The sequence below is a fragment of the Lepidochelys kempii genome, chromosome 17, assembly GCF_965140265.1.
Source record: "Lepidochelys kempii isolate rLepKem1 chromosome 17, rLepKem1.hap2, whole genome shotgun sequence".
Taxonomy (NCBI): Eukaryota; Metazoa; Chordata; order Testudines; family Cheloniidae; genus Lepidochelys; species Lepidochelys kempii.
Window position 1 is genome coordinate 22,985,214 of NC_133272.1, and position 26,778 is coordinate 23,011,991.

Genomic DNA, 26,778 nt, shown 5'->3' on the forward strand with positions numbered 1-26,778 from the left:
GAAGGCTGCTCACCTCCTCCCCATACTATGCTGCCTAGTGCAGCAGTCTGGGAGCTACCTTTGTCTGTGAAGACCGAGGCAAAAAAAGCATTGAGTACTTCAGCTTTTCCACATCATCTGTCACTAGGTTGTCTCCCCCATTTAGTAAGGGTCCCACACTTTCCCTGACCTTCTTGTTGCTAACATAGAAACCCTTCTTGTTACCCTCACATCTCTTTCTAGCTGCAACTTCAATTGTGCTTTGGCCTTCCTGATTACACCCCTGCATGCTCGAGCAATATTTTTATACTCCATCCTAGTCCTCTGTCCAAGTTTCAACTTCTTCTAAGCTTCCTTTTTGTGTTTAAGCTCACCAGAGGTTTCTCTGTTAAGCCAACCTGGTCACCTGCCATATTTGCTATTCTTTCTGCACATCGGGATGGTTTGTTCCTGTGCCCTCAATAAGGCTTCTTTAAAATACAGCCAGCTCTCCTGGACTCCTTTCCCACTCATATTAGCCTCCCCAGGGATCCTGCCCATCAGTTCCCTGAGGGAGTCAAAGTCCGCTTATCTGAAGTCTAGGGTCCATATTCTGCTGCTCTCCTTTCTTCCTTTTGTCAGTATCCTGAACTCGACTATCTCATGGTCACTACTGCGCAGGTTCCCACTCACTTCTACTTCCCCTACCAGATCTTCCCTGTTTGTGAGCAGTAGATCAAGAGGAGCACAGTTCCTCCAGCACTTGCACCAGAAAGTTGTCCCCAACACTCTCCAAAAACTTCCCGGACTGTCTGTGTACTGCTGTATTGCTCTCCCGCAGATATCAGGGTGATTGAAGTCCCCCATGAGAACCAGGGACTGTGATCTGGAAACTTCTGTTAGTTGTCTGAAGAAAGCCTCGTCTACCTCATCCTCCAGGTCTGGTGGTCTATAGCAGATGCCCACCATGACATCACCCTTGTTTCTCTCGCCTCTAAACTTAACCCAAAGTCTCTCAACAGGCTTTTCTCCAGTTTCATACTGGAGCTCTGAGCAATCATACCACTCTCTTACATACAGTGCAACTCCCCCATCTTTTCTCCCCTACCTGTCCTTCCTGAATAGTTTATACCCACCCATGACAGTGCTGCAGTCATGTGAGTTACCCCATCAAGTCTCTGTTATTCCAATCACATCATAGTTCCTTGACTGTGCCAGGACTTCCAATTCTTCCTGCTTAGTTTCCCAGGCTTCTTGAGTTCGTGTACAGGCACCTAAGATAACTAGCTGATTGCCCTGCTTTCTCAAAGTGAATCAGGAGGCCTCCCCTGTTGTACCCTCCCCCTTGTGTTTCCTCCCACTATCCCACTTACCTCAGGGCTTAGGTCTCCATCCCCCGGCAAACATAGTTTAAAGCCCTCCTTACTAAGTTAGCAAGCCGACCTGCAAAGATGCTTTTCCCTCTCTTTGTTAGGTGGACCCCATCTCTTCCTAGCAATCCTTCTTCCTGGAACAACATCCCATGGTTGAAGAATCCAAAGCCCTCTCTCCGACACCACCTGCATAACCACTCATTTACCTCCACAATTCGATGGTCCCTACCTGGGCCTTTTCCTTCAACAGGGAAGATGGATGAGAATGTGACTTGCGCCTCAAACTCCTTTATCCTTCTCCGCAGAGCCACATAGTCTGCAGTGACCTGCTCAAGATCATTCTTGGCAGTATCATTGGTGCCCACATGGAGACGTAGGAAGGGGTAGTGGTCTGAGGGTTTGATCAGTCTCGGCAGACACTCTGTCACATCCTGAATTCTAGCTCCAGGCAAGCAGCAGACTTCTCAAGTTTCCCGGTCTGGATGGCAGATGGATGATTCCGTCCCCCTTAGGGAGTCCCCGACCACCACCAGCCGTCTCATTCTCTTGGGAGTGGTGGTCATGGAACTCCCATCCCTAGTGCATCCCATGCCTTCTGGTCAATGGGGTCTCCTTCTGATTCCTTCCTTCGGATAACTCTTCCAAACCAGTAGTCTGCCATAGCACCTGTGCAGAGAGCCTGAAAACAGTTTCTTATCTCTAAAAGAAAAGGAGTACTTGTGGCACCTTAGAGACTAACAAATTTATTTGAGCATAAGCTTTCGTGAGCTACAGCTCACTTCATCGGATGCATACTGTGGAAAGTGTAGAAGATCTTTTTATATACACAAAGCATGAAAAAATACCTCCCCCCACCCCACTCTCCTGCTGGTAATAGCTTATCTAAAGTGATCACTCTCCTTACAATGAGTATGATAATCCAGGTGGGGCATTTCCAGCACAAATCCAGGGTTTAACAAGAACGTCTGGGGGCGGGAGGGGGAGGAAAAAACAAGGGGAAATAGGTTACCTTGCATAATGACTTAGCCACTCCCAGTCTCTATTCAAGCCTAAGTTAATTGTATCCAATTTGCAAATGAATTCCAATTCAGCAGTCTCTCTCTGGAATCTGGATTTGAAGTTTTTTTGTTGTAATATCGCAACTTTCATGTCTGTGATTGCGTGACCAGAGAGATTGAAGTGTTCTCCGACTGGTTTATGAATGTTATAATTCTTGACATCTGATTTGTGTCCATTTATTCTTTTACGTAGAGACTGTCCAGTTTGACCAATGTACATGGCAGAGGGGCATTGCTGGCACATGATGGCATATATCACATTGGTGGATGTGCAGGTGAACGAGCCTCTGATAGTGTGGCTGATGTTATTAGGCCCTGTGATGGTGTCCCCTGAATAGATATGTGGGCACAGTTGGCAACGGTCTTTGTTGCAAGGATAGGTTCCTGGGTTAGTGGTTCTGTTGTGCGGTGTGTGGTTGCTGGTGAGTATTTGCTTCAGGTTGGGGGGCTGTCTGTAGGCAAGGACTGGCCTGTCTCCCAAGATTTGTGAGAGTGTTGGGTCATCCTTCAGGATAGGTTGTAGATCCTTAATAATGCGTTGGAGGGGTTTTAGTTGGGGGCTGAAGGTGATGGCTAGTGGCGTTCTGTTATTTTCTTTGTTAGGTCTATCCTGTAGTAGGTGACTTCTGGGAACTCTTCTGGCTCTATCAATCTGTTTCTTCACTTCTGCAGGTGGGTATTGTAGTTGTAAGAATGCTTGATAGAGATCTTGTAGGTGTTTGTCTCTGTCTGAGGGGTTGGAGCAAATGCGGTTGTATCGCAGAGCTTGGCTGTAGACAACGGATCGTGTGGTGTGGTCAAGGTGAAAGCTGGAGGCATGTAGGTAGGAATAGCGGTCAGTAGGTTTCCGGTATAGGGTGGTGTTTATGTGACCATTGTTTATTAGCACTGTAGTGTCCAGGAAATGGATCTCTTGTGTGGACTGGACCAGGCTGAGGTTGATGGTGGGATGGAAATTGTTGAAATCATGGTGGAATTCCTCAAGGGCTTCTTTTCCATGGGTCCAGATGATGAAGATGTCATCAATATAGCGCAAGTAGAGTAGGGGCGTTAGGGGATGAGAGCTGAGGAAGCGTTGTTCTAAGTCCGCCATAAAAATGTTGGCATACTGTGGGGCCATGCGGGTACCCATAGCAGTGCTGCTGATTTGAAGGTCTACATTGTCCCCAAATGTACAATAGTTATGGGTAAGGACAAAGTCACAAAGTTCAGCCACCAACTTAGCCGTGACATTATCGGGGATAGTGTTCTTGACGGCTTGTAGTCCATCTTTGTGTGGAATGTTGGTGTAGAGGGCTTCTACATCCATAGTGGCCAGGATGGTGTTATCAGGAAGATCACCAATGGATTGTAGTTTCCTCAGGAAGCCAGTGGTGTCTCGAAGGTAGCTGGGAGTGCTGGTAGCGTAGGGCCTGAGGAGGGAGTCTACATAGCCAGACAATTCTGCTGCCAGGGTGCCAATGCCTGAGATGATGGGGCAGCCAGGATTTCCAGGTTTATGGATCTTGGGTAGTAGATAGAATATCCCAGGTCGGGGTTCCAGGGGTGTGTCTGTGCGTGATTACAGACATGAAAGTTGCAATATTACAACAAAAAAACTTCAAATCCAGACTCCAGAGAGACTGCTGAATTGGAATTCATTTGCAAATTGGATACAATTAACTTAGGCTTGAATAGAGACTGGGAGTGGCTAAGTCATTATGCAAGGTAACCTATTTCCCCTTGTTTTTTCCTCCCCCTCCCGCCCCCAGACGTTCCTGTTAAACCCTGGATTTGTGCTGGAAATGCCCCACCTGGATTATCATACTCATTGTAAGGAGAGTGATCACTTTAGATAAGCTATTACCAGCAGGAGAGTGGGGTTTTTCATGCTTTGTGTGTATAAAAAGATCTACACTTTCCACTGCATGCATCCGATGAAGCTCACAAAAGCTTATGCTCAAATAAATTTGTTAGTCTCTAAGGTGCCACAAGTACTCCTTTTCTTTTTGCAAATACAGACTAACAGGGTTTTACTCTGAAACCTTTCTTATCTCTATCTGCATTGGGGGTACATGGGTTCTCCTCTTTCTTCTTCTGTAGGTCATATGCTGCCAATTTTCTTCCCCGTTCTGCACTGCCCTCTCTGATTCTTCTGCATGCTGTGTCTGCAGTATCAAACGCTGACTTCTATCCAGAAAGTCTTCATTTTCTCTGATACAATGCAGGGTTGATACTTGGGTCCCTAGTCCTTTAACCTTCTCTTCCAATATGGAGACCAGCTTGCACTTTGTACAGATGAAATTGCTTCTATCCTCTGGGAGAAAGAGTAACATGGCACATCCTGTGCAGGTCACAACAGCTGATCTCTCACTATCCATATTGTCTTCCTTCTAAGAGTCTCTTCAGATGTTGTAATTACCGCTCACATAAGCCTGAAAGGCAAAAACTCTGTGGGAGCTCCCCCTAGGCAAACTCCCAGGCAAAACTCCTGCAGACTGTCTGCTTGTGTCTGTGCCAACTTTGCTTTGCTTTGAACCCCAGACCCCTGCTTCTGACCTCGATTAATCTCCGACTCCACGGCTTGTCTCCTGTCTGTAGCTGGTGCCTGACCCTGGTATCCTAAGCTGGCTTGACCCTGATTCTGTTACTTGTCTTCTGTTTGCAACTTGGTAACTGAGTGGTCCACATAGGTTACCCGCAGCACAGCTGTAACAGTGAACAACCCATCAGTCAAACAACAGGTTGACCAAATGCACCTCTCACCTAGCCCCATGACTGCATACCTCCAATCACCTACTGCGCAGCTCTTTCCTTGGAAATCCCCTATTTGGCTGCCAGTGTTCATGGCTCTGAACCTTTGATCAGCAATGAACTCTCTATGAATGGTCTCTCAGTACTAAAACATCCTCTGAATTTCTAAATATTGTAGATGACAATTTCCTAGCTCAAAAAGTGTTACATCCAACGTGGGGGAATTCTACATTCGAGTTTGTCTTTGATCAGTGACTACCTCTGAGAAGCTAGGTGTAAGTGACTTGCCTAGACTCACATGGGAACTCTGGCAGAGGCAGGAATGAAATCCAATTCTCTCAGCTAGCATTTAACTGCTTAAATCATGAGATCATCCTTTAACTTTCTAAAACCCTCTGGCTCATACACTACATATCTTCTCACTTCTGTAACAAAGGAGGCAGGGGTCCTACAGATAATAGACTCCTCCATTATGCAACTGTGACCCATTCCTTGATTACAATACTCTTCACTGAATGAGACAGGGGACTGCCGGAATTATACGAGAACATGTAATTAAAAACTATTATCATGTGCACACACACAATGCGGGTGGGGGAGAAGGGCTGAATTAAGGTTGCATGGTGTTTTTTGTTTTGTTTTTCAGAAAAGCAAAGTAAAAAAAATAGAAAGTCCAACAGGTGGAATCATCTTGCTCCCACCCCACATGGGTTATATGCAAGATCTGAAGATTTCGATCCACAACAAAGCTCTCTACCATTTAAGCTAATTGAGTAACCGGTAGCACTAGTAGATTGGTATCCTTTATGGGGACCAGCCATTGCAGGAGAAGAGCCATTTTGTTAATAGAATTCATAGCTGTTTGCTGACAGCAGAGGAGGGCTGAGATGCAGGAATCCTGGGTTCAATTACAGGTTCTGGAGAGCAGTGTGATCTAGTGGTTATAGACCCTTCTGCCCCGGCCCCCCTCTGCTCCTATTCCCTCACCTCCCAGATCCTGTCCCTCTCCCACTCTGCTTCTGTTCCAACCTCCAGCTCTCATTCCTGTTCCCCTCAGCTCCTATCACCCCAGCATACCCCTGCCCCCTCCCCCCGCTCTTCCACCTTTGCATGAGAGTGATATTGCCCCTCCCCTGTGCGTTCTAGGTCCTAGAGCGGTGGTATTGAGAGTACAAGGGAAACAGTCTCTTTGCTCCCAGGTCTGGCACACAGCAGCACAGAACCCCCCCGGCAGCCGAGAGAATTAATTGCAGGGAAAATCCTGCTTGGCACCAGCTGCCCTGGGCAGGAGCATGCTACGTCGCTCTGTGGGAATGTGCATGTGCAGTTCATTCACCATGTGAAGGGATGGACCATGCTCAGTGCAGACACAATCTTTGAAGATTTTTTTCTGCCTGCCCCTAACAAATCTCCTCCGAGCCTGTGCAACCTGAGATTTTTCAGAGGTTTGCAGCTTGGCCAAATTTGTGTGGTTTTTATGGGAATGGCAAAATTACACCCCTTACACTAGGGCCGGCCCTCTACCAAATTTCCAGTCCCTGCTCCACAGCATGGAGGTGCTGGAGATCCTCAACAAAACAGTGGTAAGAACATTTTAACATGGTCAAAAGAACATTAATTCCATAGTCCCATTCTCAGAAACAGCTCAACTAATTTTGCTGAAAATTTCAGGAAAACAATCAGCCTGGGGAAGACACCTGGCATGGGAAATTTCAGCCTGAATGGTTAAAGTTTGGCAAAATTATAAGGAACTGAAAACAGGGTATTACCATGGAAATCTTGGGCAATCCTAACTTTAGACAGCACTACCAGCCGTGGCCACAGTGACTTGCTAGCAGCCCACCTTACAATGCAGGAGTCTAATATGGCAAATTAAAAACAGTTCCTCAGATGAATAAAATATAAAATTATACTGTATTTTTATATTTTAGGTGATGCACGAGCAACTGAAAATCTGGGACTTACAGCTATCCACACACTCTTTGTGCGGGAGCACAATCGCTTGGCTACCGAGTTGAAGAAATTAAATCCACAGTGGGATGGAGAGAAGCTCTACCAGGAGGCTCGAAAAATCATAGGTGCCATGACCCAGGTACTAGCTGCAATATCGGTTTTGCTGCCATTCACTTGTTGATTAAACATTTCTTGCTCAAATTTAGACATGATGTTTTCCCCTCCAGAATTGCCTGTGCAGGTTCCTACACACCAAGCTCGCTCGGTCCTGTAGCCACTGGGGCTATGTGGGCAGCAGCCTGCAGATCTAAATGTTTTAGGCGCCCTATGTGCTGCAAGTCCCCTCTGCCTTATCAGTCACTCACAGCTCAGTTTCAGAGTGGCAGCCGTGTTAGTCTGTCTCAGCAAAAACAATGAGGAGTCCTTTAGTCTCTAAGGTGCCACAAGTACTCCTCGGTTTTTTTAGCTCCGTTTTAGTGGCTTCCTGTTAGGGTTGTACAAATGGAAATAATTACTGTGTCAGACATGCGGTATCTTTGGGGACCAATGCAATCAATCTAGGAATAGTTTCACTATGATTGTGTTCTACTCCATGGAGGTGGTTATCACAGCTCCTCCAGGAATTAAAAACAGTGGGGGATGATTAATGTGAGTTGCTAAGACAACCCCTTGAGGCAGTTTGCATTTCTTGGTTCAAACTGGGTTTTCTAGAGGCATTCGCCCAGTCACCCAATTTTGTGAGATCCCTTTGTAACTCTTCACATTCTGCTTTGGAGTTGACTATCGTGAGTAATTTTGTATTGCCTACAAACTTTGCCACCTGTTTACCCCTTTTTCCAGATCGTTTATGAATATGTTGAACACCATGGTCCCAGACCTCTGGGAGACACCACTATTGACCTCTCTCCATTCTGAAAACTGATCATTTATTCCTATCCTTTGTTTCCTATCTTTTTACCAATTATTGATCCATGAGAGGACCTTTCCTCTTATCCCATGACTGCTTACTTTGCCTAAGAGCCTTTGGTGCAGGACCTTGTCAAAGGTTTTCTGAAACTCCAAGTACACTATATCCACTGGATCCCGCTTCTCCACATGCTTGTTGACCCCCTCAAAGAATTCTATTAAATTGGTGAGGCATGATTGCCCTTTACAAAAGCAGTGTTGACTTTTCTGCAACAAATCGTATTAATCTCTGTATCTGATAATTCTGCTCCTTACTATAGTTCAACCAGTTCGGCTAATGCTGAAGTTAGGCGTATTGGCCTGTAATTGGCAGGATCATCTTTGGAGCCGTTTAAGAAAATTGTCATCACATTAGCTATCCTCCAGTCATCTGGTACAGAAGGTGATTTAACTGATAGTTTACATGCCACAGTTAGTAGTTCTGCAATTTCACATTTGAGTTCCTTCAGAACTTTTGGGTGAATACCATTTGGTCCTAGTGACTTATTACTGTTTAATTTATCAATTTGTTCCAAACCCACCTCTATTAACACTTCAAAGAGGCACAATTCCTTAGATTTGTCACCTAAAAAGAATGGCTCAGGTGTGTGGGAATCTCCCTCACATCCTCTGCAGTGAAGATCGATGCAAAAATTCATTTACGCAATGGTCTAGTCTTCTGTGAGTGCTCCTTTAGCACCTTGATCATTCAGTGGCCCCACTGATTGTTTGGCAGGCTTCCTGCTTTTAACAAACTTTAAAAAAATTCTGTTAGTTTTTGAATCTTTTGCTAGTTGTCTGCTAATTCTCTTTTGGCCTGGCTGTTTATACTTTTACACTTGATTTGCCAAAATTTATGCTCCTTTTTACATTATTTTCCTCAGTAGGATTTGACTTCCAATTTTTAAAGGATACTTTTTTTGTCTGCCTCTTTTACTGTGTTGTTTAGCCATGGTGGCATTTTTTGGTCCTCTTATTATTATTTTTTCTTAATTTGAGCCTCTATTATGGTGTTTTTAAAAAGTTTCCATGAAGCTTCCAGGCATTTCACTCTTGTGATTGTTCCTTTTAACTTCCGTTTAACTAGCTTACTTGTTTTTGTGTTGTTCCCCAGTCTGAATTAAATGCTGCTGTGGTAGACTTCTTTTGTATTTTCTCCCCTGCAAGGATATTAAAATTAATTACATTATAGTCACTATTACCAAGTGATTCAGCTGTATTCACCTCTTGAACCAGATCCTGTGCTCCACTTAGGACTAAATCAAGAATTGCCTCTCCTCTGGTGGGTCCCAGGACTAGCTGCTCCAAGAAGCAGTCACTGATGGTATCTAAAAACTTTATCACTGCATCCTGTTCTGGGATGACATGTACCCAGTCAATATGGGGATAGTTGAAATCCCCCATTATGGAGTTTTCTATTTTTATAATGACAGGTTTCAGAGTAGCAGCCGTGTTAGTCTGTATCAGCAAAAAGAACAGGAGGACTTGTGGCACCTTAGAGACTAACAAATTTATTTGAGCATAAGCTTTCGTGAGCTACAGCCCACTTCATCGGATGCACAGAATGGAACATATAGTAAGAAACATATACTATATGTTCCAATCTATACATCTGATGAAGTGGACTGTAGCCCATGAAATCTTATGCTCAAATAAATTGGTTAGTCTCTAAGGTGCCACAAGTCCTCCCGTTCTATTTTTATAGCCTCTCTAATCTCCCTGAGCATTTCACAGCCACCATCACCATTCTGGTCAGGTGTCAGTAATAAATTTCTACTCTTATTCTTCAAACATGGAATTTCTGTCCATAGAGACTCTATGGTGCAGTTTGATTAATTTAAGATTTTTACCATATTTGACTCTATGCTTTCTTTCATATGAATTGTCACTCTCCCACCAGCATGACTTACTCTGTCATTCCTATATATATTTATCCCCAGTTATTACCTTATCCTGTTGATTATCATCATTCCACAAGTTTCTGTAATGCCTGTTATATCAATATCCTCATTTAACACCAGGCACTCAAGTTCATCCATCTTAGTATTTAGACTTCTAGGATTTGAAAACCAACCGTTTTAAAATTTCTTAATATTTTGGATGAATAATTGAAGAGACTCTTTCATTTCACTGTTTCTCTTCAGCTCCTGCCTGTACTTTAGCAATTTCTATCCTCTCCTCTCTACTAGGATATAGAGAATCCCTGTTAATAGATCCTCCCCACAGGGATGGCTCTCTCTGAACTGTGTGCACCTCAGCACCTGTTGGCTTTCCCCCAACCCTCAGTTTAAAAACTCTTTTATGAACTTTTTAATTTTATTTTTAATCCTGTTCTGATTTGGTTTAGGTGGAATCCATGCTTCCTGTATAGGCTCCTCCATTCTCAAAAGTTTCCCCAGTTCCTAATAAACCTAAATCCCTCCTTTATATGCCATTGTCTAAGCCACACATTGAGAGCCTTCAGTTCTGCCTGTCTAGCTGGCCCAATCATGGAGCTGGAAGCATTTTAGAGAATGCTACCATGGAGGTCCTGGACTTTAATCTCTTATGAAGGCATCCTCTTGGGGAGCTTTACAGGATAAGGAGATCCAGCTGGGGAGGAAAGTTCATATCTCAGCCATGCTGTCAGTGAGTGAAGTTCAGCCCTGTGCAGAGGCCAACACAAGGCACAGTCACTGTCCAAGCCCCTCAGGTAGCTGGGCCTTTCTAGTCACCCTTCTGAATATCAGCGCACTGGCTTTTCTCTGGTCCTCTGGACCATCAACATCAGTGGCTCAGAGAGCTCCCCGGCCAATTCTTTTAATTCTCTTGGGGGAAAGTTTTCCAGTCCTGCAGATTTAAAACTTTTAACTTCAGCAGTTGCTGTTTAGCATGCTCCCTACTTATTATTGGAATAGAAAGCATTTAATGATCACTGCAAGTTATGAATACATCCTCCTGCTCCTTTCAAAACACAGAACAGAAATATTTATTGAAGACTTCTGCCTCTTCTGCATCATTACGCACAATTTTGCCATCCATACCTAGTAACAGAACAAAGCCATTGCTTGAATTGCTTTTGTGTCTCATATATTTAAAATTTCCTTCTTGTTGTCTTTTACCTTCCTGGCTGTTTCATTGATGTCTTGCATTTTGACACAGAATTTTTGACCAATCCTATTGATAACGTTAGAAAGTGATCGTTTTTTCCTTTAGAAAGAGTGTATATGAGCTTCTAACTCAGTCTGTACTCCCTTCCAGGTAGTAACATACAGAGACTACTTGCCACTTCTGCTTGGAGATGAGAGTGAGAAGGAAATACCATGCTACGGGGGCTATGATGAGTCTGTGGATCCCACCGTGGCAAATGTATTCTCCTTGGCTTTTCGGTTTGGTCATGGTTCTGTACAGCCTTTTGTGACCCGTTTAGATGATCATTTCCAACCTTTGGGTCCACATTTCCGGGTCCCTCTTCACCTCACATTCAGTGCTTCCTGGAGGATTGTAATGGAAGGTAAGCATGCTTTGCCAGGCCCTGCCTGCAGTCCTGCTTTGTCAGCAAGGCAGAGATTCAACAATGTACTGAAGCAGATGAGTTCACTGGGACTTAAGCACATGCTTCAAGTTAACCACATGCTTAAGTACATTCCTGAATCAGAACCTAAAGCTCGTTACAACTGATCATTTGTTTCTGTGCATCAGGACATGTTTTCAGTTAATAAATCATTTCCTTAATTCCAGCAAATAAACAGTTTTCATCAAAGGTAACTATCTGGCCATAGGGATATTTATTACAGACCTTTTATAGACTTGGGTCTGCAAAACCTTCTTCTTCGATAAGAGGTTTTCCAGAATGACATTTACAATCGCCCTCCCCACACCTTCCACAGCTAGAGCTTCTCATATCCAGGGGGAAGGGAGATGAGCCAAAGACTCTGTGAAGTCCAGCAGGACCTCACGATGCTAATCTAATTAACCTGGAAGGTACTAAGTCAGTATGGTGATGGGCATGAGTGGCGGGTATCGGAGGCCAAAGGAGGCTGAGCCTCCGTAAACAGCCTGGCATGGCAATGCTCATCTTCACCCTGAGGCCCCCTCCTGAGGGCATGGGGCTGGGGCCTGTTGGCCCATGGCCCAGGACTTGGAACAGCTGGGGCCAGTGCTTGGGCTGCTAGGTGTTGTGGCTGCCCACTCGATGCTCTAGGACTGGAGGTGCAGAGGCCATGCCACCCACACAGCGCTCTGGGGCACTGGGGGCCGCGCAGCCTGCGTGACACTCTGGGACGCTGGGGGCCACAACGGGGGCCACCTGGCTAAGGCTCAGGGCACTAGGGTCCACGCCAGGGGCCGCCCACCCAGTGCTCCCGGACTGGGGGCACTCAGGCGGCCCAGGGCTGGGGGGCTGCCGGTGGGGGTTCAAGGCTCCAGCGGGGAGGGTGTGGGGAAGGGCAGGGACGGGGGTTAGCCTCCCCAAGTGGGTGGTTCACGCATCACGCCTGGTGATGGGTAATGGTAGAAAACTCTAAAATGGATAAACAATGGACAGCAGGCGAGCCATGAGCTTCAATCTAAACATGGCACCACAAATAGCCAGTGCAAGTTTGAGCTGCATATGTAGATGGAACAGCTCATGGAGCAAGAAGGTGACAGTCTCTGTTCGACTGTGACTGCACTTGGAATGCTGCATTCAGCTCTGGGCACCAGAATTAAAACAAATTGAAGGCATTAAAAAAGAGCAACAAAATTACTCTAGTATGCAGCGTTGTTACAGCCATTTCGGTCCCAGGATATTAGCAAGACAAGGTGGGTGAGGTAATATCTTTTATTGGACCAACTTCTGTTGGGGAGAGAGACCAGGTTTTGTGCTACACTACCTGAGGAAGAGCTCTGTGTAGCTCGAAAGCTGGTCTCTCTCACCAACAGATGTTCGTCCAATAAAAGATATTACCTCACCCAGCCTGTCACTCTAAGAAAGATTTTTAAAGCTGCCAGTAACTTTCACTGTGTTGACTAAATGTAACCTTGCAAAACCACTTAAACTATGAAATTATATGCAAAAACTGGCAGTGGGCATCTGCAAAAGAACTTGCTGATAATTGTATCCTTAAAGACCTGGAACGTGAGCAGAGGCTAAGTTGTGTCTTACTCCTGCTGCAGGGCTAGTTTAATCTTCTGCTTTGAATGTTCTACCTCTCATCAGTGTAGATATAATTCCCAGTTACAATACAATGATGATACTAAACTGGGAGGAGTGGTAGATACGCTGGAGGGCAGGGATAGGATACAGAGGGACCAAGACAAATTGGAGGATTGGGCCAAAAGAAATCTGATGAGGGTCAACAAGGACAAGTGCAGAGTCCTGCACTTAGGATGGAAGAATCCAATGCACAGCTACAGACTAGGGACCGAATGGCTAGGCAGCAGTTCTGCGGAAAAGGACCTAGGGGTGACAGTGGACGAGAAGCTGGATATGAGTCAGCAGTGTGCCCTTGTTGCCAAGAAGGCCAATGGCATTTTGGGATGTATAAGTAGGGGCATAACGAGCAGATCGAGGGACGTGATCGTCCCCCTCTATTCGACATTGGTGAGGCCTCATCTGGAGTACTGTGTCCAGTTTTGGGCCCCACACTACAAGAAGGATGTGGATAAATTGGAAAGAGTCCAGCGAAGGGCAACAAAAATGATTAGGGGTCTGGAACACATGACTTATGAGGAGAGGCTGAGGGAACTGGGATTGTTTAGTCTGCGGAAGAGAAGAATGAGGGGGGATTTGATAGCTGCTTTCAACTACCTGAGAGGTGGTTCCAGAGAGGATGGTTCTAGACTATTCTCAGTGGTAGAAGAGGACAGGACAAGGAGTAATGGTCTCAAGTTGCAGTGGGGGAGGTTTAGGTTGGATATTAGGAAAAACTTTTTCACTAGGAGAGTGGTGAAACACTGGAATGCGTTGCCTAGGGAGGTGGTGGAATCTCCTTCCTTAGAAGTTTTTAAGGTCAGGCTTGACAAAGCCCTGGCTGGGATGATTTAATTGGGGATGGGTCCTGCTTTTGAGCAGGGGATTGGACTAGATGACCTCCTGAGGTCCCTTCCAACCCTGATATTCTATGATTCTATGATTCTATGCAACATAACTTTTAATAGCTGTTCTATTAATTCTAATAAGCCACCATTTTTAAATGATGCTTTTGCTGATAGTCCGCTTAGTTTATAAAATTTATACAATGTACAGTTTTCATATTAAATATGCCTTTAATCAAGGCCTCAAAATCACTTTCCAAACAAGAAGTAAGTCTCATGACCTTCAGAGGTGGGAATTATCTCCATTTTACAGCTCCAGAGACTGAGATGCAGAGGTCTAGGACCAGATTTTCAAAGGTCTTTAGATATCTAAAGATGCAGCTAGCAGCTAGTAGAATTTCCCAAAGCACCTACATGCCTAATATCTATTGAGAAGATCCCATTGGGCTTCTATCTGTGTCTTTAGATGGCACCTAGCTACCTTTACGATGTAGCAGGCAGGATTAACATCTGGCTGGGACTATGGTCAAGGCCCTTCATTTTCAGTTTTTATTGTGTTTAAAATTATCTAGGGATTTATCAGTGTTTTTATTACAAAAACTAAAAAAGAGGTGAAAATCAGTGCAAAAAATTAATTTCCCAGTTTTCTGAGTAAATACCAGGGTTAATGTTGGATGAGAGGACAGAAAAAAAAAAGCAACAAGCAGAGAAAAGTAAGAGGATTGAAAGTAAAAGCAATTTAAAAGTTACTTCATGAACTGTACATTAACATATGTACTTGCCTATGTGTATCTTCCACTACATTGTGTTACTTTAACAGACAGCCTTGCATTTACACTTAGACTGATTTACTAACATAGACATATGTACCTAATGTAATGTATTGGATTTTCTTAACATAATCAGAGTTTTCCGGTCCATGAGTTGTGACAATCAGTAAAAACCAGATAATAGCTTTTGAAAAATCCAGGAATTTTTCAGTAAAAATCAGTACAAACGGAAAACAAATGGCCTTATCTAGATTACGAACAAATATCTCAAACAGGAGAATTTTTCCCCCCAAGATTTTGAGTTTATCAATAGCATTCTGCTATATTTTAAAAATACACAATTCTATAGCTCCTTTCACTCATGTTTAGTGGTGAACTTTCTTTTTATATGCATTTCATGCTAATTGGATATATATACAATGGGACAGAGTGCAGCCACTTTAGAACTGACTGCCCTACCTCTCAACTGACTGTGACTCATTCAGCAGAATCTTAAACCAAATTAGCCAAAGTATGACATGGGTGAACTCACTACTTGTGAATAAGTAAATAGTCATTGGAGCAAGGGCTTGACCATGGCTCTTTCACATGGTAGATACAGGCCCTAGCCACCAGGCTATCGAGTCAAAATCTCTCGCTCTCTGTCTCTGGCCCAATGAATTGCTTAATACCAAACGGAACAGCTTCGACAGGAGTGACTGGGACACCCCCACCCTCAGATTAACCAATAGCCTGCCAGCTAGGGCTCTTACCTGGGATGTAGGAGAGCTGAGTTCAAGGCTTTGTGCCAAATCAAAGAGGGGGATTTGGAAACAGCTCTTCCCTTGCTAACTGGGGAGCATGAACTTCAGCCAGTCTAATTCCCACTCTCCTTATTGCTGACTGTCTTCTGCACAGGACCCAAATGGGACCAAGCCTGGTAGGGGAACACCTAGCTTGTAAATCCTGCTGGGATTTAGGTGTGCGCTAGGGTGCTGAGCAGCTCAGTGGCATCAGGATTTGGAGGCTTTATGCATGCCCACTGGTGGACATGTAGGCAGCTATGGAATTTAGGTGTCTACAGAGTTAGGCAGCAGTGGAGCAGGGGTTTTAAGGATCTTATGGCGTGGAAATTAGGGGCCTAAATCCCTTAGTGGGTCTAGCCTGAGGCACCGCTATGAACTCAGCATTATAAGAACTGTATAGCTTTTCAGAAATCAAACAACAACTAATGACCAACAGCCCTGTGCTCAAAATATCCTGAATATCAAAATCGCATTACTAGCAGTCCACATCACCCACGAGCAAATGGAGAGGCGGAGAGAGCTTTAGACAGACAGCCAAGAAAATCCATTCCTTGCCCTTCTGAGTTACACATCAACACCAGTCATGGTTACTGGACATAGTCCAGCCCAAATCCTGATGGGAAGACAGCTCAGAACTACTATTCCAGCTTTGGAAAAGAACCAAAGTGGCCAAATATGAAGAGAATAGACAAATCAGATAAAACAACTAAAAGAACTTTTGAACACTTTTAGGATAGACATCACTCAGAGAGCTGCTAGGTCTAGAACCTGAGGAACATGTTCATATCAAATTGGGAACTCTATAATACAGCTTAGCACTGCATTACATCACTGACAGAAGGATTGTTCAGTGTGTTTCAGGAGGTGTAATTAAGAGTAATGTCGTAAAGCTGAGAAAAGGAAAATTTAAGCTGAATATCAGGAAAATGTTCCTGAGAGTAAGGAATTCAACACTGGCCAACTCTTCCAAGGGAGCAAGGGGATTACAACAAAACCATTGGGGAGGACATTTTAAAACTATACAGAACAAAAGGAACTGTAAAACAAAGCCCTTCTCTATGAGGAGGGCCTGGCAAGGATAAAGTAGAGCTTGGTGAAATTTTTCATTTGAAACATTTTTTTTCAATGAATGGGGGTCTTTTTTGTCAAAATGGAACTTTTCACAGCAACTCCCCACTTTCAACAACATTTTGAATTCTTGTTGAAAACTTGAATACCAAAACATTTCATTTTTCACTTTTTGCCCCTGTTGGCCTCAAAATTTTGATTTTCATGTTTTTGATGAAAACCTAAAAACTTTTGAAGACAAATTTCAATGAAATTTTTCCAGGAACAAAACACACATTGCCCAGCCAGCTCTACCTGCGTGGCCTTTTCCAGCTCCTGTTTTATTGCTGTGAGGTAGAAACACAAAGATCCACTTTTCCTGAAGGAGAAGCCTTCCCAGTTCTTCCTATGCAGTTTGTTTACTAAAACTGCTTGGCTTCCTTTGAGCAGCTCATGTTGTTGTCAGCCAACAGGCCTCTGCATCTGCAGACATTCTTAAAAACTACTCTGGTTCCTTAGGGGGAACATGGTGCTAGGAAGAACCTTCCCAACCATCAGAGCAGGAAGGATCTCAGGTGACCCCTGAAGAGCAAAGTGAGCATTGGGGCTAACCTTCTGTTGCACAAAATGTAGCCTACAAGGTGGAATGTATTACAGACTGTTCTGTTTCTTTCTGGACTTGACCTTCATTGCAGGTGGCATTGACCCGCTTCTCCGTGGTCTGCTGGTTGACCATGCAAAACTAATGAAACAGAATCAAATGGTGGTTGAGGAGCTCCAGGAGCGGCTTTTTGAACAGGTAGAAATAATTGGACTGGATCTGGCAGCCTTAAACCTGCAACGGGGAAGAGATCATGGTCTTCCAGGTAAGTAAGCATAAGACTGCATCCCATAGGTAGTAATAATGTTCTTTCTGCATTGTTTGCAGTTGCTTCCACAATGTGCTAGACTTTTCCAGACAACCCAGGAAGGACAGAGGAGAAGGCGAAGTAGAGGAGAAGGGGGGTAATACAACATTGAAAAAGAAAGATAACGAGGGAGGGGCAGAACTGTGCAGAGACTTGGAGAAGGTGGACAGAGGCTTAAATCTAATGTCAGAACTGATGAGAGGCAGAGGAGGGATGTGATCATGGATGGAGAAGGAAGGTGGCTCTATTGCTGGATTCTGGATGGGCCAGAGGGAAAGGGAGTCTCCAGGTGGCCAGAGGGAGGCTGGTGCAGCAGTCAGGACCTGGACAAGAGATCTGGTGTGGAATGGAAAGAAAAGAAGGAATCTTGGAGATGCTGAGGAGGAAGCAGCAGGGTTTGGAAATGACCTGGATGGGCAGCAAGGGAGAGGGTAGAGTCAGAAATAGCCCCTGCGATGCAGGCGCGAGTGACGGGGCTGGGGGCTATCGATGGTGATGCAGAAGAGGGAAGGTTTGGGAGGAAAGGGAAGGTGTTTGGGTTTGGCTGTATCCCGGGTAAGATGATGCAGGACACCCGAAGAGAGATGTCAGAGAGCCAGGCTGAGAGGTGGGATTGGAAAGCAGGAGACAGGCGAGGCATGGAGAGAGCTGTGTGAGCCATCAGTGTGCAGATGAGAGCTGAGTCCTGTGAGGCTGTCCAGGGAGCGAAGGGAGATGAAGCAAGGGCAGAGCCCTGGGAACACCCCGAGAGGGACAGGGGGCAGCCCCACCAAGAGGACTCATGGTAAAAGGGGTAGGAGAGGTCAGAGTCTCAGCACCCAACATGGAGAAGATGTCCAGGAGCGTTTCTGCTGTAACTGCCTCAAACTCTGACAGAGATTTGTGGGTCATGGTGGACAATCAGCTGAAGGTGAGATCCCTGTGCAATGCCATGGCCAAAAGAGACAATGAGATCCTAGGAGAAATAAGCAGGGGAATCTTGAGTAGCAACAGAGAGGTTATTTTACCTCTGAATCTGGCACTGGTGCGACTGCTGCTGGAATACTGTGTGCCGTGCTGGTGCCCGCAATCCAAGAAGAACCTGGAGAAAGTTCAGAAAAGAGCCATAAGAATGATTGAAGGGTTGGAAAACATGCCTTATAGTGAGAGAGGCAAGGAGCTCAATCTGTTTAGCTTGACGCTGAAAGGTTAATGGTTGACTTGATCAGTCTGTAAGTACCACATGGGGAACAGAAATTTGATAATTGGCTCTTTAAATGGGCAGACAGATGTACAACAAGACCCAGTGTCTGGAAGCTGAAGCTAGACAAATTTGGATTTGAAATAAGGCATACATTTTTAAGTGATGGTAATCAACCACTGGAGCAATTTGACCAAGGGTTGTGGTGGATTCTCCATCATTGGCAACTTTTAAATCCAGGTTGGATGGATTTTTTAAACGATACACTCGTTCAAAAGAAATTCCTTGTGGGGAAGTTTCTGGCCTGTGATCTACAAGAGGTCAGACTAGATGATCAGGGGTCCCTTCTGAGCTTGGAGTCCATGAAAACAGTGGTGACTAGATTTTTCCCAGCAGGAATAGTATCTGGACTTCATTTTTTGGTAGAAATTGCTCAAACTTTCAAAACCAGAACAATGTCCTTTGGCAGATTCTGAACCTTGGATTATTATTATTTGTTTTACCATAGAACCTAGGAGCCCAAGTACTGGAGCAGGATCTCACTGTGCTAGGCCCTGTACAAACACAGAACAAAAAGACAGAAGAAGAATCTAAGTATAAAATGAGACAATAGATGGCTATAGACATACCTCCAGGGAAGCACAAGGAAACAGCGAGACAATATTGATCAGCCCGCCAGGCAGTGGGTCTCAAAACAGCAGCAGCCTAACTGTTGGCAAGCTTTTGTAGGCATCACACACAGGAGAGTTTGAAGGAGGATAATGAGGTTGCTTTGAGAATGTTGACAGGGAGCTCCTCCCATGTGCAAGGGACAGCATGAGAGAAAGCTCAAAGGTGCTTGCTTGAAAATTTAACAAGTGGGCAATGGGGGCTGCCATTGGCCAGTCAGGTAGGAACTGACACCTAGATGGTGCATGAGAGATGATAGGCAGGGTGAGGCCTTGTTGATAGGCGTAAATGGCCTTGAAAGTGAATACAAGCAGCTTGTGTTCGATGCATTAGAGAAGAGGGAGACAGTGGAGGGATCTAAAGAGAGGAATGACGTGGTTAAAGCAATTGGCTAGGAAAATTATCCTTGCAGAAGTATTCTGGATCGTTATGAGCGGAGCAAGATTGCATTTGTCAAGGCCAGAGAAGAGACTGCTGCAGTAGTTGAGATGCAAGATGAGTAGGACACTGAACTTTCTAAGTCAGCTTTAACTCCCACTCCCATTTGTGAAGACAGTACTTTGTTAATTCAGTGTCTGATCCTAGATGACACACCAACATCAGCTGAAATGCGTTTTAAAATCCTGGACAAGGCAAATGTTACTAGTGGGCAAAGGCAAAGCGGGCTGCCCATGGGGAACGGACTACAGATGGGGTGATGCTGGCACAGATGGCAGTACTGACTGCTCTGCTCTGGTTCTGCAGGGTATAACGCCTGGAGGCAATTCTGTGGGCTTTCACAGCCTCGCAACTTAGCTGAACTCTCTGAAGTGCTGAGAAATCATAAGCTAGCCAAGAAGTTCATGGACCTGTACGGGACACCAGACAATATTGACATCTGGATTGGGGCTATGGCAGAGCCGTTTGTTCCCAATGGCAGAGTGGGACCTCTCCTGGCTTGCATCATTGGATCTCAGTTCAGGAAATTGCGAGATGGGGACAGGTAGGCTGACTGGAAAGTGAATCTCCACTTCCATTTTATTTACAAAAGAACAAACGGCAGTCGGTGTCCTGTGCTGTTCCATTCCCTCGCCAATGAGCTTGCTTGGTGTTCCAAGCTCCACAGCTCAATACCGGAGTTTCATTCACAGTTATTAAAGGGGTGCCCTTGTGGGAAGGGCAGTTGATTAACCCCTACGTGGCCAGGCAGCTCCAATCACTGGTGCATGGATGGTCTTTAGAAGGCTTTGAAGAAAGGTGAAACACCCCCTTAAATCTCCTTTAAAGGTGATAATTTCTGGGATCGTGATCCTATGTTTATGAATCCAGCCTGCTTCAAACCAACATGAAAAATGCAAACACTATGTCAATTTTGATTTCTGTTTTGTGTATTGCCACTTTAAAAACATTTCTTACAAATGCAGGTTTAATTTGACGGTTATTGTTGCAGCAGAGTTTTCCTTTTAACAACAATGTCAGCACCATTCTCCCATAATTGATGACATTCAGAAACACTACATTAAAAGAAAGTTGTGTAGTTTGCAAAGTTGAGCACTCAGAAGCACTCAGAAATAAGGCTGCCTGCAATCTTAATTTGGCACCCTTGTGCGTATGCATTTTGACCGTCTTTTTAATTACATGATTGCATGTTGTCAGGGTTCTGGGAAAACCCCGACAACATGCAATCCAGTAGCAGGAGCCGCGCTAACAGCATGGCAAGGATTCCCCCTTCCTCATGGAGCGTGGGGAGTGCTTAGGCAGCAGCAACCCTGAGATCTGCTCCACCATACACCAGCCTCACAGAGCAAGGAGGAGAGGCATCTCCTAGAGTGCAGCACTCCAGCCCTCCGGACTGTGCCCTTCACTAGCCGTAGCACTGCCTGCAGGTGCTCACTAGCCCGGTCAGGTCATGACCCCAGCTCCAACGGGAGCAAAGAGCCCGCTGGGCCTGTCAGTAAAATCAGCTAATGCCTCCCTGAAACAGGGCGAGTTCCTGGAATACACTAGTCTGTCTTCTGCGCAGTGCTTGGGTGGCGTGCACAATGAGTGGGAAAAGATACAAATGTGGTCAAGCAGAGTAACTGCCCACCAGCCCGAAAAGGGTTAAAGAGAGCCTTTGGGCCCAGCTAGCCCTGCCCTGTTATACCTGCAGCCAATGCCAGGCTTGGAGGGGAGAGAAAAGGAGGGAGCCTGGCTCAGTTTGGTGAAAAGGCAAGAGCTAGCTGCCTCCCTACCCGAGGGAAGGAGCACTGCCCTGCCAGCCGAGGCAGTCACCAGGAACCCAGCACCGTCTTCCTGACCAAAGGAAATAGATAAAGAGGCCTATGTGCACCCGGCCTGAGAGGAACCCGGGTGACCAAAGCACAGAGACCTTGTGGGGGTTCTGGCCCTGGCAAATTTATAGCTGCTCCACCTGGAGGAAACTGGGACTGCAGAGGTGGCCATGGTAGCCAGCTCACTATTCTAGCCAATTTATTCCAGGGTTCTCAACCATTGCAGACCCTCTTACCCAGGTGCTCCACTCCACAGCATGCCCCTGTCCACCCTGTCATAAAGTCTGAAGCACCTCGACCACACAAGCAGGGAGTCAAGTCCTCCAACCACTAGGTTGACTGGCCCCCCAAGCCCACTGTTACAACCAAGAACTGGGCAGCTACCTCATTCGGACAGCACCGTGCGCTGAGTGAGCCAGGGGCTGTTTGTGGACTAAACAGTATGTGAACATTCAATTAAGGTGTCTAACACAGCCCATACGCACAAGAGGGCAGAGTTAAGATTGCGCAGGCAACCTTAATTCAGGGATTCCCTAACCTTTGCATAGATCCATAGATGTTAAGGCCAGAAGAGACCATGGTGATCATCATCTGAGCTCCTGCACAGCACAGGCCGGAGAACAGCTGTGATTCCTGCAGAAGCTTTTTAGCCCGTGACTTTGCAATCTAAAGTTCTTTTCATTTTCAATAGAACTTATCTGTATAGAATCTTCACAGTCTTTCTCTGGAAATCCTGGAGACCGTTTGGCTATAGGAGATTTATTCACACTAGAAATACACTTTTTTTAAACTACCCGGTGAAATTGTGGCCCCTCTGCAGCTGGTGGGAGCTTTGCTGCTGACTCCAGTGAGTCCCAGACTTCACACCCCATCCCTTGTACTTCCTTTTCACAGGCAGGCTCCTTTTCCTATCTGTGGAGACAAAACAGAATCGTGACCCCCCAGAACTCAATCAATTCCCAAGAAGGATAAACCCAGGCGGTAACACTGCTGTTTTTCTGCTTCTCTGTAGGTTCTGGTGGGAGAATCCCGGGGTTTTCACTCCACAGCAGCGCCGTGCCCTGAGCAGCAGTTCATTGCCAGGGGTTCTCTGTGATAACACTCGCATTAGAGAGGTGCCCAGGGACGTCTTCAAGGTCAACCGCTATCCTGAGGACTTTGTGAACTGCAGAGTGATCGACCGTCTTGACTTGTCACCTTGGAGACAACGCAGTAACTAGGGAGTGGAAGGTACAGAATGGACCCCGTGCCCAGAGAAACACACGCAACCGGGCCCATGCGGAGACTTCCCCTCCCCAGCACTCCCTGGCCTTTCCTCCCCAGATCAACCCCAATCTCCAAACAAACTCACTCTTCCAGCCACCCTTCCTCAAACAGATCCTTCCTCCCAATCCCCCACCTTGATCTTCCTATCTGCCCCAGAGGCTCCTGCTTGTCTTCACTATAACATGAGGGAATGTTAGCACTGCTTGGCGGAGTTGTGTTAACCAACGCACTGGCGAATACACCCACTGCAAAGTCGCTTTTAACACCACGTTAGTTAACACAACTAGTTCAGGGCCATGTTCTGTCATGCCCTGATTTTCTAGTGAACACAAGTCCATTGACTCTCTTTTCCCTAAGGCTCTGTCACTGCCTGGCCCCGGTACCAAAGACCCGGCCTTCACCCACCCTGCTCACAGACTGTAGGCTGGATCCAGCTGCACTGAAGACAGTGGGAGGCTTTCCATTTACTCCAGTGGGAGTTGGACTGGGAGCCCTAGATCCCTGGCTGTGGATCATATTCTGACAGCTGATCATATTCTGACTGTACTCATAGTTATCTTCTTAAGAGAGATTCATCCACTCTAGAAATGGGAAGGATCTGTTAGGCCCCATGCAGGCCCTGTCCCTGCGGCCAGTGCAGGATTGTTCCCTGTAGTATTTCTCTAGTGTCATAGCCAGACTCCCAAGAGGTGGGTTTTCCACGCTTTCTCTTGGTACACTCTTCCACAGCCTCCTAGACCTCACCGCTGGGATGATATTTCTGAAATCGTGTCTAGTGTTCTACTCAGGCACTTACACAGTGTTCATCCCCATAGTATCGACCAAGCTCCCACGAGTTACAGATGAAAATGTGCTCCCCCTTTCTGGCCTCAGGGGGATTGAAATGATTTTAACGTCATTTGGAAGGTTTCTCAGGTCCAGGATGGACTTTCTGGAGAGAACCAGCCCTACCCCACAACAGCTTGCTCAGGAGCAAGGACTTGGGTCTTCCACATCCCAAGTACGTGCTCTAACCACTAGGCTATAGAGTCACTCTCTTTCAATGACTCCTGTTGGAGCTGTTCCATTTTATATTGAAAAAATTACATGTTTATTGCTCCAGAGAGGCTGATTCTATTGCCTGGTGGTCAGAGTATGCACTTGGGATGTGCAAGATTCAAGTGCCTACTGCAAATCGGGAATGTGAACCTGGGGTGTTTTCATCCCACGTGAGAATGCCTTAACAATCAGGCTATTGGATATCCTGGGGTGGGCTGGTGCTTGTACTCATATTTGGGTGTGGGGGATTTTGAAAGGTCTCAATTTTGTTTTGAATTGGAACCAAACAAATTAGAGACCTCATTTTTCCCCAAACTGGAAGTGCTGTTTCTTGCCAGCCCTAGTGTTCCAGCGGAACTCAGGTGTCGGAGGACCCCTGGCTGCAGCAGGGTGACCGATCTCTCAGGGAGCCAGGACCAGTGCCATGCAGGGTCTTGAAAAATCCGGACAGCACCCCGTGGAACTGGGCTCTGAATTGAATGGGGAGCCAGTGCAGAGAACGACATGCTGGGGTGATGTGTTCCCAGTGTCCTGTGTTGCAGAGCGACCACGTTGGTGTGTTTTGAACAAGCTGTTTTTCCTCAGGGCTTGGTCTTCCCTCGTAGATACAAGGAATTGCAATACCCAGCTTAAGTATTGCAGTGCGCAGATCACTGTGGCCAGGTCTGCCTTTTCTAACACCGGGCACAATCGGGCCAGCCACAGACTGCAGGGAGGTTTTTTCTTGGTTGCTGTTGCTACATAAATCTAAGAGGACCCCAGGCTGTGGACCAGAGTGGCAGTCTGAGGGCAGATGGCTGGGATTGTGATAGAGGAGGAGTGCTTTTCCTTTCCCACATGTGTCACATCAGTCTCATCCTGGTTCAGCTTCAGCCAGCTGCTCTTCATGCAGGTGCTGAGCTCGGAAGGCAGTGAGAAACTGTCACGGGGCAAGTGCACCCTGTCCCCCTCTGGGGTGGGGGAAAGGGCATTATAGCCCTACGGCTAAGTCCTCCTGAGCACCCTTAGCCTCAGGGTGGTATGCCCTAATGGCCAGGGTCAACAGGGTTGCCCTCTCTCGCAGGGCCATGCAGCCTAACAGTCAGAGGGGGATGGGCCACCGCTAAAGGGAGGTGGTGGGCAGGGTAGGGGGACCCAAACCCTCCTTACTCCGCCAGGTCCCAGCCCAGGGCCCTGTCAGCAGCTAGTGTACTCACCACTGGCTCAGCAGAGATCCGACCAAAACACACTAAGTTAGTGCCCAGTCCTACAACTGGATCAATGTCTAGTTCCCCTGGGGTGCTTCCTACTGTATCTTCCAGTGGCGCGGTCTCTGGATTTCCTGGGTCTCCAGGGTCTCTGACCTGTAAAGCTCCCAGCAGTTCCGACATCTCCTGGGTGTCCATGGGTAACCTTGTAATACCTTTGTCCAGTAGATTAAAGGGCCCCCTACTATCAGATTGAAAAGAAGCTGGATGATGCAATCGTGTCTTACAGTGCCAGTGATATACCTTTTATTCCAGCAATAACTAGGCAGATGTGAAACTACACCTGCTAAAGAGAAATTTCTTTAAATCCGCAAGACCAGAGAATTTGCATCCAAGAGTTCCAAAAGAATTGCCCAAGAAGCATTCTGAGCCATTGATCTTAATTTTTAACAAATATTAGAAAGAATGGGAAAGTCCCAGAGGACTGGGGAAAAAGCTAATATTCTGCCAATATTCTAAAAAGGCTAAAGGGGATAACCTGGGTAATTACAGGTGCTGAATGTTCAACACCAAAAACTGCTTCACTCAGAGGCAGAATACACAATATTTCAGGGGAAATTTCATGTCCAGGACAATCCCAGCCACCCAGGAGCCTTCTCTGCTTTATTGACACCTTTCCCATTTCACCCCACAGAACAAGCATCCAGTGACTCCTTATGATGGAAGTTGAGATTTCCTTGGAGGGCTGGATTCAGGATGCTGCTGGCAAGGATTCTTCACTCCTTTCAGTCTAACCCCCCACTGACTTTGCTGGCTGGAATGCATGGCCTAGCTGCTGCCATTTTGCCTGTGTTTGTGTCGATTTTCTTCCATTTGCAAAAACTTCCAGGCCTGTAATTAGCTTGCAAGTGGCTATTGCTAAAAGAACTAGGATTAGCTAATAACACTAGCTAAAGAAGTCTAGATTGAATTGAAGCCCATGAGTGCAGATTTACAAGTTAGTGATTGTAGGCTGCCTACTGGCACCTATTTTTGTGATTCTTCAATTTCTTTATAATACAGATGATTGATTCTCTTTCTGGTTTCTCTGAATGGTGAATGGGCAAGTTGTACACATTTAAGATATTATCTCAATAAAGCCTGATTTATGCAAAGGTGTATTTGGGTACCATCACCTCCCATTTCTGATTATTGTCAGTACATTGGAACAAATACACTGTTAACCAAATAGCACTATCTAGCAGACAATATACGTCTCTAGCACCCCCTCAGGGAAAGGGCCACTACTCCTGTCTCAGAGTCCAGGGCACTGCCCCCCAGCTGTTTTGTTCAAGGCGTCAGCCCCCTTTTGTGCCAACCAAAAGTCAGTATGCTTCTGCAGCCCACAAAAAGCATAGTTTGAGACCTTCGGGAAGCCAAAGAAAGAGAAAAGACCTGGCACTTCTCCTTTCTGAGAGAGCTTAGGGGGACAAGGCTCTCAAACCTTTTCCCTGTTCTGCAATCCCTGTTTCCAGGGGCCAAAGGACTCTGAGTTGCAGTCCTGCTCCTTCAGAGTGCCATCCTGCACTGATCAGGGATCTTCCCTTTTAGGGACCCACCTATCTCCGGGCTTGACATGCCTCACAGGTACAGCAGACTGAGGCTGATTGTGCCCAAAGG

At 46.0% G+C, this 26,778-nt stretch overlaps 1 protein-coding gene across 1 annotated transcript in view; it reads left to right on the top strand.

The window, feature by feature from the left end:
* LOC140899499 (myeloperoxidase-like) overlaps window positions 1-26,271 on the top strand; it is a 74,916-nt gene extending 48,645 nt beyond the window's left edge. The window contains exons 10-15 of the mRNA XM_073315118.1: window positions 7,054-7,214; window positions 11,261-11,513; window positions 17,315-17,485; window positions 20,121-20,358; window positions 22,641-22,858; window positions 25,814-26,271. Of these exons, the coding sequence (XP_073171219.1) occupies window positions 7,054-7,214; window positions 11,261-11,513; window positions 17,315-17,485; window positions 20,121-20,358; window positions 22,641-22,848 (1,031 nt within the window). The 3' untranslated portion in view covers window positions 22,849-22,858; window positions 25,814-26,271. The remainder of the gene's footprint in view (window positions 1-7,053; window positions 7,215-11,260; window positions 11,514-17,314; window positions 17,486-20,120; window positions 20,359-22,640; window positions 22,859-25,813) is intronic.
* Window positions 26,272-26,778: the final 507 nt, after the last annotated feature.